The sequence below is a fragment of the Thalassophryne amazonica genome, chromosome 9 (genome assembly GCF_902500255.1).
Source record: "Thalassophryne amazonica chromosome 9, fThaAma1.1, whole genome shotgun sequence".
NCBI classification, from domain to species: Eukaryota; Metazoa; Chordata; class Actinopteri; order Batrachoidiformes; family Batrachoididae; genus Thalassophryne; species Thalassophryne amazonica.
The window spans coordinates 60,501,936-60,515,394 of record NC_047111.1 but is presented as its reverse complement, the minus strand read 5'-3'; the positions used below and the strand labels follow the sequence as shown (position 1 = coordinate 60,515,394).

Genomic DNA, 13,459 nt, shown 5'->3' with positions numbered 1-13,459 from the left:
TGGACAAGAGTATTGTTCTGGTGAAACAGAACACCTCGTCAGTGCATTCCACGCTGCTTCCACTTTATTTTCTCCTGCATTTGTCGCAAAAGGCAAGCATTGATGGTATGACCCTTTTGGATATAGCCCACCATGATGATGCACCATGAAGACGGAGGCCATGACTTTTCCAGCAAAGGAGTGAGCTTTGGTTTTCTTTGGCAGAAGATAAACCCACGTTTCCATTGCTTCAACTGTTATTTGGACTCTGGTTTGAAGTGACGGGCCTAGGTCTCATCCATGGTCGAGAATCATCACATGAAGTTATCCAGATCTGTTTCAAAAAGCCAAAGTTTCTTCCTGAACATCTGGAACCTTGTACGTATCTAATCAGCTGTGAGAAGCATTGGGACTCATCGTGCTGAAAGTTGGTCATTCCCAGTTCTCCCATCAGAACCTACTGAATTATCTCCTGACAAATGCCTGTAGAAGTGGCTGTGTGACTCTCACTCACTCCTCTGTCAGCAAGGACCATATCATGGGTCTTCTAGATCATATCGGTCAAGGTGGCAATTCTGCGTTTTCCTGATCTAGCTCCACCTTCAGCAGTTGTTCTGCCCCTCTTGAATTTGGCTGACCAGCGTTTAACTGTAGTAAAAGACGAAGCATCCTCCCCTACTGTCATGACCACGTCTTCACGGCTCTCCATCGGAGACATTCCCTTTTCATAAGATACTGAATCACAGCACGCCCACCAGCTTTGTCCATTTTGCCAATCTGACACACCCCTACTCGCAGCATTGCACCCAGTGAGTCAAAATTTCACACATTCTCTGAAGAAATGTTGGTTTCTCAGAATGCAAAAGATTGAGAACCAAGCCCGGCTTTTTCTGGGTCAGACTCAAAACACATCAGTCACTTTTCAATCACCCCTCGTATACAGTGTCGGCATACAGTAAAAGAAATTTCTTAATTTATTTATTTTTTAAATTTTTTATCCACAAACGATCACAAAACTAGGTGACAATTATTTTGGACGAAGTGTTTCAGTGTTACTACAAATAGAATTTCCATGGAAAGGGAGTTGTTGCAGTTGCAACAAGAAATTAGTTACAGCAAAGATGAACAGATCAACTGTGAGTATTAAAAATTATATTCCACATCCAGATTAAATACAATCCAGATTTGCTCTAATTCTCAGTTTTTCAGATCTGTCTGACTGAAGCACAATCCTCTGCTGTGAACCAGAATTTGCTTTTCAAGTTGATAGCCAACATTATATGTTAACCTTAAGGTGTTTAAATCTGACCAAACATGCCGATAAAACGGGGTCTGGGTAGAAAATCTAGGGCAGCATGTGAAGCCTCTCATGTGAAGCTGTGTGGGATTAGTGTCCGTGCTCCTTTCAGCAGTAAACCTGACAAACAACCAGCAGGAAACTCGACTCTCAGCTGAAAAACAAACAGGCCTGATCCCAAACCACCAGCTGGCAAGCACACTGTGAACTCTAAACGAGGGCGGAATAAGGGCAAACATTGTGAGAGCTCGCTCCTTTTTAAACCGCAATAAAACAGTCATAAAACTACAGGCTGGATTCCATTTTCTTAAATGTTCCTCTAGAGTGCCTCTTTAAGCTTTATTTTGGTATCTGTGTGGCATCACATGTGGATTTTAACAGGTTTAACTGTTAAATCAAATGACTTAATTATTTTGGAAAGACAACATAAATTAAGATTTTTTTTTTTTTTTTTTTGTGCCTAATTGCTGATACTATATGAATAGATCTTTGTGGAGATGTGGGGCAAGGCCAGGAAAAGAAATCATCACAGTCTGAAGCACATCTGGATGAAGGAATGGATCCAGTTTTTTAATAAACCAGTTTATAATCAGGGATGCATATAACTGGTACTCATTGTGCTCATGTGTGCTAAACATCATTGATGCACAGCAGAGGGAAACACTTTTCCTTTAATCTGTCATTGCTTTCCTCTTATGAAGTGCTTCCCTTGTGTTTTCTGCTGCACATCATTTATTTTTAGCATGCACATGCACCATGAGTACCAGTTATGTGTATGCCTGTTTATAATGTGCGTGCAGCGCCAGAAACACTTAAGACAAAACAATAAGACACACTTATTTTCCCTTTCGTATGGCTAGCATACTGGCATAGTATAGTTCTATGCTTTTTACTCTTAATTCATTTTATTAGTAAACAGAGCGTGCAGCGGCCTCAACTTTACCTAAATTCTGGGTCTTTTAGTGAAGCTTAGGGCTTGTGGCTGGCGATCACCTTATTATTTCCTGTTTTTCTTGTTGTTTAATGCTGACAAATTATACTGTATTTCTTGTCTTTCTGATGCCTGATTCTGTTTTTTCTCTCTGTTTAAGGTGCAGCTCCATCCAGAGATGGGTGTGGTATTTGTGCTGGAGATCCTCCTGTCCTGTGCACCAACAGAATTTCCTGTATGTTCGTTTTGTGAATTGTTCTGTAATTTATGTTTGTAGCATGGCCCAAGCAGAGGATCACCACTTTGAGTCTGGTCTGCTTCAGGTTTCTTCCTCAGAGGGAGTTTTTCCTTAACACTGCTGCTCTGGGGGTTGGTAAGGTTAGACCTTACTTGTGTGAAGCACTTTGAGGCAACTCTGTTGTGACTTGGTGCTATACGAGTATAAATTAAAATAAATTGAAAACTGAATTGAATCACTAATTTAAGTGCCACGTTTAAAGCTGTTCCTGTTAACTCTCCTTTTAGAAAATTTAATGTGTCACTAAAGAAACAGTTTAAGATTTATTAAGCATTTGAATTGTTTTAAAATAATCAAAAACAAAAGCCCTTTTGGGTTATACAACAAAATATTAGTTGATGAGCATTTAATTTCTTTTAATCTGCTGTTTGCTAATACAGATTTTACACAAAAACAATGTTTTGCCTTGTAAAAAGTAAAAACAAAAATGCCAGTGGAAGAAGTAAAAGTCATTTCTTGAATTTATATCTTGAAATTAGATGAGAAAATTCATTTTGAGTTTTATTATAATTTTGAAGATGACCATAATTGTGCACATCTTCATACAGGGTGCTACCATTGTGATGTTTCATTGAACTCTACTAAATGGTTTAGGAGTAGTTACTCTTACAAGACTAACTGACAGATGGATTGTTGTGGAGGATGATTCCTATTCCTATGTAACCCCCCACTTTTTGTTTATGGGGGGTATAAAATGTTTCTGCATGAGTGATCCATTTGACCATCCAATCCTCATCATTTCACAGTTTTCTCACATGAGTGAACATATGTCCCTTATTTGTCTGTGTTTGTTCCTTTTACCTCCTCCACCTGACAGATGAGGAGGGGCAGGTCATGTGTTCAACTTGGCAGAGAACACATCTTTGTGCCAGGAAGAGGTGATTCAACTTTGTTTTTAATCCAGATCTGCCTCTAAAATCTTTTATCACTTTCTGTAACATCATTATGATGTCACAAAGGCCTGATAGAGTAAAATCAAACCTCTCCTATCTTTTGGGGGAGAGGTAATTATGGAGCCTGTCAGAGGCGTGCGCCTGCTGAGTGACATTCTACTTTGACCCATTTCTACCTTCCAAGCGTCCAGCTCCAGCGACAACTCCAGACGTTTCTGTATGGCCTCCAACAGCTGGTTGTTCAGATACATCTGCTCTGACTTACTGCGAAGGAGCTCCTCCTCTACCGCCCTCTTCCTGCATGCACCACAACGACAACCAATCACTTCTCAGAACAGATCAGTCTTTCACAACTGAGGAGTTTCCCCTTTTTTCCTGCAGCCTTGATTCATTGACTTACAGGAGGTGACTGTTGATCACAAGACGGTACTCACTTCTCGATGGCGTCGTCTCTGTCCCGCAGAGCCTGCTGCAGCACGGCGCTCTCCTCGGCCCCCTTCGACTTTCCTCTTCCAGATTTGACCTTCTGAGTAAACAAACAATTTGTAAATTTGATTATAATGCAGATTGCACATACTGTGACTTCTCGAAGTTGTTGAAGGGGGATTTTGGAGGGGGGGCTGTGCATGCTGAAAGGAAGAAAGGTCACTGTGAGTGAAACACACAGAACAAATGAGAAACAAATGAACAGAAACAAATCAAATGACAAGGATGTGTTTTTGCCGTTACGTATATAAAACAAATAATGAGTGTTTATGAGTTCAATGGTACAAATATTTCATGAGGTGAAAGATGGAATGTACATTCATTATTTGTATGCTGTGTGGTAACCGCATTTGATCAAATCATGTTATCGTTGGCAAACACCATGTTTTAGCCACAGTTCTTCCAACCTCTTTGCAACTGCTAGGACTGTGAATTTGACCTTTCAGTGTCACTCAAGGTCAGAGTTCATGTAACCAAGAGAAAGCTGATATATGTCTTCATACTAAGTTTTGTTGAGCACGTCAGTGGCTGGAGAAGGACGACAGGAGGCAGCATGTTTCACTCAGCTGTGGCAGACAGATGGCTGCATTTGAGAGGTGGTGATAGTCTGGATGCCTGCCCTGAGTGGTTGTCATCCAGGACCTGGGGTGGCTCCAGAGTGTGATGGATGTGCAGTACCAGCACACCCACCCAGACTTGACTAGAGTAACTGTATGTATCTTTAACCAGTTCTGCAAAACAGCCATTTTGAGTCTGACGTTTCAAGGTCATCCAATATCAAAGGTCGTGTGACCAATTAAAAAGGTGATGTGTGAATTCATGTTTGTGTTTAATAGTAACTGTAACCGATTCCTCAAAATGGCATTTTGTAAATATGCACGATAGCTATTTTGACTTTGGCCTGTGACCTTGACTTTTCACCAAAATCAGATGACTTTGTGACTGACCTTCAATCACGCCACTGAGACTGGTGCCTGAATCATTTCTGCACGCACATCCAAAATTATGGCACTTTGTAGAAGTTTAAGCAGATACAAATCAGTTTTGCATGAAATGATTACTTCACTGATACACAATAAAACCATCAGGTTATGAATATTAAAACCAGTCAGGTCACATATCCGAGCTTTAGAGAACATCATGTTCTCATCTACAACCCCTAATCAGAAAAAAGTTTGGACAGTATGAAAAAATGCAAATTAAAAAACCCCAAAACCCCACAATGTTTACATTTACTTTGACTTCTGTTTCATTCAGACATTATGAAGCCAAGATATTTCGTTTTGTGTGGTTAACTTAATTTTATTTGTTAATATACATTTAGTCCTGCATTTAAAGTCTGTAACACATTCCAAAAAAGGACGCTAAAGCATTTATCACTTTATCACGTTGCTATTTCTCCTCACAACACTAAAAAGACATTTTAGCACAGAGGAAACCAAGAGATGAAGCAATTCAGGTGTTATTTTGTCCAGTTCTTTGTGAAAACACATCTTAAGGTGTACAGCAGTACAGGCTCATCATCGCTGCATTTTTCATTTCAAAATTCTCCGCACATTCTATATTGGGGACAGATCAGGACAACAGACAGGCCAGGAGAGTAACTGCTGCTATGTCTTTGTATTATGTGCAGAATGTGTTTTTGTATTGTCTTGTTAAACAAATGTACTGATATCCGTGGTAAAGTTGCTGCCTTGAAGGCTACATATGTTAATTTTACTGTACTTTTCTGCATTAATGCTGCCATCACAGAAATGTAAATGACCTTTGCCAAGGGCACTGAAACAACCCCACACCATGACACACCCTGGATTTTGGACTTGTTGCTGATAACAGTCTGGATGGTCTTTTCATCTTCCTAAAAAAAAAAAAAAATCTGGAACACTGATTCGTCTGACGACGATGTCTTATACACGGTAGAGGGAGAACATCATTCTCCCTCTACCGTGGGAGAGGGAGCACATCATTACCATATGAACAACACGACCATAAATTATTGACAACAACAACAACACTGCAATAAATTATTAAGATGGGAAATCCTTTCCCATCTTAATCAATCATTTTGTCACACAGCGGTTGACAAACTGGAGATTTTCTGCCCACCTTTGCTCTTCAAAGTCTCAGCCTTTCCTGGATACTGTTTTTGCACCAAATCAATATTACACCCACCTGTTGATGTCACCTGTTTGAAATAAGATCATTTAATTGCATTTTTTATTTCCTTGCTCAGTCCAAATTGACACTGTCCCTACTTTTTTAGAATGTGTTTTTATTTATTTTTCAATGAAATTAAGTTGACCACAGGGCGGCACTGTGCCTTAGTGGTTAGCACTGTTGACTTACAGCGAGTAGGTCATGGGATTGATTTCCACCTGTGGCCTTTCTAGTGTGGAGTTTGTATGTTCTCCCCGTGTTTGCGTGGGTTCTCCCCAGGTGCTCCGGCTTCCTCCCACATCCAGAGACATGCAGGTTATGTGGATTGGAAACTTTAAATTGTCTGTAGGTGTGTGTGCGAGAATGAATGTGTTTGTTTGTCTACATGTGGCCCTGCAACAGACTGGCATCCTGTCCAGGGTGTACCCTGCCTCACGCTCTATGACTGCTAGGATAGGCTCCAGTGCACCCCCGGTGACCCTTAATTGAAGTAAGCAGGTATAAAAGATGGATGGATGGAATTTGACCACATAAAGAATAGAATAGAAATAGAATAGAACAGAATAGACTTTATTGTCTGTCCCACAAAGGTCACAGAAATCCTTCTTCAACAACTGGCACATAAAACACATAAAATACACAAAACATCACTAAAACCAAAGCAGGAAATATGTTTGTTTCATACAGTCTGCAATGAAAGACAAGTCAAACTAAATCACTGCAGGGTTTTTTTATTTTTTGTACTGTCCCAACTTTTTCTTATTTGGTGTTGTACATAACGGTGAAAAACACATCATGCATCACCACTAATTTTGCTCCAAATGTCTTCCTGCATGATCCTTCTGGCAATGATGACAATTAACAATAATAATAAGTTATTACAAAACAAAATCACACTGGCATCTGTTCGATAAGTCTGTGCACATGTTGGTTTTACCTGTTGGGTGTGGTTGATTGCCAATTTACGGGCCACAAGCTGCAGCTCTGTCAGTGCCACTTCCAGCCGGGTGTCCCCTGTAGGGAGGTCAACTGGACCGGCTTCCGGGTCTGTCAGTGGGTGCAGCAGTTTCAGAACAGACAGAATTTCTTCTGTGACCTGAACAGCAAAGAAAGAAAGACAAGGCTGCAGGACTTCCACAGACAGACAGACGCTGCACTGTGAGGCGTTTGGGTTGACAGCTTTACCCTCTCTCGGTTCTGGCCCCATCCCGGCCACTCTCTGTTCTGCTGCAGTTTGTCAACTTGGGCCTTAAGCTTGATACTTCGTTTCCTAGATAGCTCTACTTCTTTTCGTACTTCTTTGAGCTAAAACCAAACACACATAAGTAAACATGCAATCAGGTAACTTGAACAATTTCATAACTCTTTGCTACAGAATACACACACACACACACACACACACACTGTGCTGGCATTGTCACAGAGTGTAAACAGAAACTGTTAAATGAGAACATGGGTGAAACCGCATGTCAAAATCCAGTCATACCAGCTGTCGTTCAACAATTGCAGGCGTTTCAAACATGCACAAATGCATTCTCACAGACACACCTGGGTAACAGACGCTGTGGATATACAGTCTGATGCATAACATGTCATCCACAAACGCAAATCACAATCGCAAATCAAATCCCGTCATCATCAGGCCATAATGCGTCACTGTTAAAAAATTTAACAGCCCATCTACACAGAAGTCTCCCACGGGCTTTCTGGTACAACGTAGCTGAAATTTAATATCTTCTTTTAGGATAAATCTTTGTCTTTTCCACTAAACCATGAAACTGTATAACAGGTGGTGCAACACATAAAAGTTGCACAGTTCCTATTCCAGCCACAGGAGCCAATAAGTGCTTCAGAGCAGTTGGGTGCCTTGACGTTTTCCCTCACTAGTCTCCAGTGTCACCATAGTAACTTTGAAAAGTTACTTTATTAGTTATTTTTTACAGTTACTTTATACAGTTACTTCATTTGCAGCTGCGGACAACTTGTCAGCAGCTGCTGAATGTAACTAATAAAGCAACTAGTAATCTAAAGGTTATTTTTAAGATTGAGTACTCAGTAAAAGTAACTAATAGTAACTAATAGTTACTTTTTTGAGTCCTCAATCTTAAGAGCAGCTAAGTTAGATTACTAGTTACCTTATTAGTTACAAGTTGTCGGTAGTCCCTAATAAAGTAACTGCATAAAGCCGCTAATGAAGTGATTGTATAAAGTAACTTTTCAAAGCAACTGTGGCAACACTGCTGGTCTCTTTGCACAGTCTTTAAGAACTGTCTACTTCAGAATGATTTACCATACAGTACCATACTATTTGCAACTTTTTAATGATTGAAGTTGAGCTGTTTTCAGCGACTTGGAAATGTTCATGTATCTTTCCCCTGACTGAAGAAAACTATAATAACAATGATAACAATGATCCTTATGTTTAGCTTGTCCAGTTACATCTGACCTCTGAAAATTAGTTCTGTATAAAAATGGTTGTAATTCCTAAATGGTTAATGCAATATTATTGTTAAACCCTTGAATTAAAGCTGAAACTCTACCCGACAAGCACATCTTGATTATTTTTATTTCACCTCCATTATTAATTATTTCACCTGTACTTCTATAAAGTTTTGGGTATTCATGTAATAAAACATTTTATAACTTCTTAATATGATTTGTGCACAAAGCTCTTTAATTTGTAAAGTAGCTAGTTACACAGCTGTCAAATAAATGCAGAATTGGAAAAAATGCCAGAATTCCTCTGAAACAAACAAACAAAAAAAAAACATGGAGTACAAATGTAAAGGTTCATGAAGAGAAACATCTCTTCAGTGATCTCAAAAGTTACATTGTCCTTATTCCTGTCAGAGAACACAAAACGTATTTCATTATCTATAGCTGCATTTTGTTTGAATGTGTAGCATATTTGCAGTTAGTGTCGTACATCTTTGCACATTCCTCGTATTTTGTATTTTGTATATTGTGTAGTTTGTTTTTTTTTGCTTTCCTTCACTCTTATTCTATTTTAGTTCAACTCTATCATTTATTTATCATCAACCACTGCACTGAAAAGAGTGCTGCTACTTTTTAATCTCGTTATACTTTGTATTGCGTTAAAATGACAATGAAAGGATTCTGATTCTGATAAAGTGCTCATCTTTGAAAATTTGAAATAAGTAGTGTTGATAAGTGTTGGCTGTCATGATGAATTGATTTTCAGTTAGACATGTTTTACTAATATTTAATAACTTTAAATTTTATAAGGGCCACAAAGGACATTGCAAGTAAAGAATGACTGTATAGCATACTTGCGCATTTATACGGTATTACATAAGGCGTACATGTTTCCAACTTTCCAATAAAGGCTACAAAGAATGTTAAAAGGTTAATTATGGTCAAGTAATACTACTTCAACGCTATTGTGCATTTATGAAGTGTTACTTAAGAAGCATGTTTCCAGCTTTATAAGGCTCATAATAAGACTAACAAAGAACATTACCAAATGCTAATTAGTAATACTTATGTATATAATAATTACAATAATTTACAGGCTACGTTATACAGTGCATCCGGAAAGTATTCACAGCGCTACCCTTTTTCCACATTTGCTATGTTACAGCCTTATTCCAAAATGGAAGAAATGTATTTATTTCTTCAAAATTCTACACTTGCACTTCTATACTTTCTGGATGCAGCTGTTAAATGCATTTATTATGGAAGTAAATCACTTTAAAGTCATTTTCAGATGAGTACATAACTTAATCATGGAAATATTGTTAAACTATTTTTTCAGAAGCAGTGAACTTTTACACATAGCAATCATTTGTCTTATCGATGTAAAAAGCTTTAATTAATTAAGTTTTTCTTCCAGGTTTTTACTTCCAAGGAGCAGATCTTAAAATCAAGATAGTCTAGTTGACAATAAGGTGATTAATGAAGGGGTCATGTACTACAGAACACGTAATATAATCTATATTCACATTTTCATGTGTTTGAGGTTTCTTAGTTTTTTTTTTTAATATATTTGCAAAAATAAAAAAAAACTTTTTTCATGTTGTCATTATGGGGTGTTGTGAGTAGAATTTTGAGGGGGGGGGGGGGGATGAATTTACTCCATTTTGGAATAAGGCTGTAACATAAAATCTGGAAAAAGGGAAGTGCAGTGAATACTCTCCGGATGCACCGTAAGTTAAGGAATGTCTCCAGGAAGGTTCTGCAGGCATCACTGGTTCTCAAGTGTAACTATTTTGAGCAGTTTTTGGAAATGCTCATTTTCCACAGTTTTTATGCAAATCATATTGTTGGCCAGGTAACATGCCACTGTATCAATGCTTACATCTTCTGTCACATAGACAGTTTTTCCTCATATATCACCATTAGAGTCATTTGTTTTGGCCTTACATCTTCTGGCTATGTGATCTTGCATGGGACCATCTCAGACTCTTCTGGATTCTTTCTTTTGAGTTCGTGAAAAAAGTTTGTCATATTGTCATCTCTTGTGCAAGCCTCATCTTTGCAAAGAACGATCAATTGTGGGAGGCTTAGTGGGCAGCACTGCTGCCTTACAGCGAGAAGGCCCTGTGCTCATCTTTTGACCTGGTCCTTTCTGTGTGGAGTTGCTTGTTCTGCAGATTGTTGTGTGGTTTCCCTTCAGCTTCCTCTTACTTCCAAAGATGTGCATTTTAGGTGAATTAGTGGCTCTAAACTGACTGCGGTGGGAGTGTGTATGTGTTTGTCAATCTGTGGGCCTGTGAAGGTGTATCTTGCCTCTCACTTAATGACCGCTGGGATAGGCTCCAGGTCCCTTAACGGGTTGATAAAATGGATGAATGAATGGAGCTAATGTTTGCAACCCATTAGTTCAACGATCTCTCTATGAAGGCAGATCCATGCAGACATTTTAACTGTTCAAGATCTAATGTCGTCAGACAGCACAGATGCACTTTTGATATGGACTCTGGAACAATGCTCCTAAACAAGTTTCAAAAAACATTCCTCAACAGTGTTTTAGTTTGCCATTATCAAGTACCAAATTTTTTTTTTTTGCACCATACTGTATTTGCCCACATCATTTTTTAACTGTTCTGGTTCGTCAAAGTTCACCGCAGACTAATCAGATCAACCTCATTATGTGCTCTTTTACATTTGGTGAGTAATGTTATTCTCTATAAACTGACTGGAATGGACTAACTCTCTCACCCAATTTTCAATTTATTTTTATTTATATGGCACCAAATCACAACAAAGTTGCCTCAAGGCGCGTCACACAAGTAAGCTCTAACGTTACAACCCCTAGAGCAAGCCACTGATCTATATCTTTGCTGTCCAAGCTGTAAGCTGTTACAAGTCAAGTCTGGCAGCATGTGCTGGTCTTGCGTGTTGCTAGATCCACCACCCCACAGAACCACCCAGCCAAATAACTGGTCCATCCCATGTCTCAAAAATCACCATTGATCTGCCACAGCTGTTTGAAATGTGGACGTCTCTTTGGCCTTCTTCAGCTGCTGGGGTCTTCAACACTGAGGCACCTGTGAGCTGCATCACGCCAAGAGAAATGTGCCACATGCCAAAATGTCATAGCTGATGTTCCCTCACAACGCCAGTAATACTCCTCAATAGAGGTGCAACGATATGATACATATCGCAATACACCTATCCCAATTCAAAACATAATTAATCACTGTTACCATAATTATGTAGAAAGTAATCTGTGGTCGATGTTTTATCTCTAAAGAAACAAATTATTGTGAAGTATAAATCGTAACCCGATGTTATCTTTTCTTATATGTATATATTTTTAAATAATTTGTGATTCTTCTGCAACAGGGTATTATTTCTTTCATGCAAAAGCTGACTTTTCATTGCATTGCCATACTAGTAGGTCCCTTTGGCTTCTCCTGTGTTTTTGTTCAGGGTCAAGGCACATCTGCATGTTGATGTGGCACAAGTTTTTTTTTTTTTCTTGCATGCCCTTCCTGACACAAATCCGCATTACATGGAGAATGGGCAGGGGTGGCATTGAACTAGGAACCTTCTGCACTGGAAACAAGTGTCCATAACTCAACTCAACTAAACTCAAGCTTTATTTCTAAAGCACATTTAAAACGACAGCAGTCGACCAAAGTGCTGTACAAAGTGGGCACCGGGCTATGCCCAATAATAAGTAAATTAATAAATAAATAAAAAATAATGAAATTGCAACAGGTTGATAAAAACAATAAAACATGGAGGTTGATCTGCTCATTTAGGAAATGACCACTTGGCCAAGTGGGTTAGTCTCCCTAAGTAACCACTTGTTTGACACAAAGTCATTTCAGCGGCATGCAAAGATCCTCCAAAAAACCCTAGTACCAAAGACATCTAGTTTTCACCCAAGAAGCACCAGTACGCTAAAGACTTGGACCATTGTTCTCCGGCATAGATATCACTACACCATCACCAAACACTTCTGTCCATTGACCTCATGACTCCATGAGCTCTTCCCAGGTGTTTCCTGATTTCAACGGCTGGGGACCCACAGACATGTATGCAGTTTGTTAGTTAGTTTGTTACCGGTGCAGGGAATTAGATTTGAAATTCATGTAAATTTGAAGAACTTTAAGGTTTTTTCAAAACACTGAGAATCAGACAGCAAACACACCCATGCATACAGAGTATTATCTTACAGCAAAATGTCCCACTGTCCTGCGTCTGCTCAGAGGTCTCCCACTGTTGATCACATCTGGTATTGTTCCATCTATAAAGCTTCTCTGCAACTGACTTGCACCTTCACCACTCAAGGCTCCCTGATCTGAGCAGAGATCTCCTGTCCCACCTTCTGTTTGATCATGTGGGTCAACTGTCTCCTCAGGCTGAAAGGTGAAGGAGCTGTGGTCCCCAACCAAATCCACCTCATCTACATCTTTAAGAAGAGAGCCGGGGCACGAGTTCTCATTTGGCAGCAAATCAGCACAATTTCTGTCTTCCAGCCCACCACAGATCAAATCCTCCTCTTGCGCTTCCTCTTTGGTATTTGTAGTGGTCACAGTGCATTCTGGCTCTGGGTCTTTTGGCAGAAGTGTTGCGTGGCTAGAAGATTTGTTCTTTCGTGAATTAAACCCTCGGCCCTCTGTTCTGGTCAGCGTGGAGTAGAGCTGGTCGTTGGTGGTATATCGAGGTTTCACCAGGTTATTCAGGTCCAACAAAGACCGAGAGAAATTCATGGTCAGCTTGGAATGTTCACCAAGAAGCAAAAAGTTAAAACATCCGTGAACAGCGCCAACTGGTATGTAATGAAGAGCAAGTTGAAGGCAAAATAAAAAAGTAGGAGGGAGGATGACAAGTAGAATGTCTCCAAACTTGTTTTTCCTGACCTTTGTGTGCGGGTGTGCAGGAAAAATGTCATGCAGTCACTGGAGGCTGTGCTTTGGCTTATCTTCTTCCTTTCCAGTTACGAC

The 13,459-nt window shown here is 39.5% G+C and overlaps 1 protein-coding gene across 2 annotated transcripts in view; it reads right to left on the bottom strand.

Moving 5' to 3' along the window:
* Positions 1–13,459, bottom strand: part of bicdl2l (bicaudal-D-related protein 2-like) — a 20,613-nt gene extending 7,154 nt beyond the window's left edge. The window contains exons 1-5 of one of the 2 annotated variants that reach the window (XM_034178168.1): positions 12,689–13,459; positions 7,227–7,346; positions 6,979–7,137; positions 3,833–3,921; positions 3,575–3,695 (exon numbers count right to left, since the gene is read on the bottom strand). In XM_034178168.1, the coding sequence (XP_034034059.1) occupies positions 3,575–3,695; positions 3,833–3,921; positions 6,979–7,137; positions 7,227–7,346; positions 12,689–13,225 (1,026 nt within the window). In that variant the 5' untranslated portion in view covers positions 13,226–13,459. Of the gene's footprint in view, positions 1–3,574; positions 3,696–3,832; positions 3,925–6,978; positions 7,138–7,226; positions 7,347–12,688 lie in introns of both variants that reach the window. The other variant, XM_034178167.1, reaches the window with a different exon arrangement.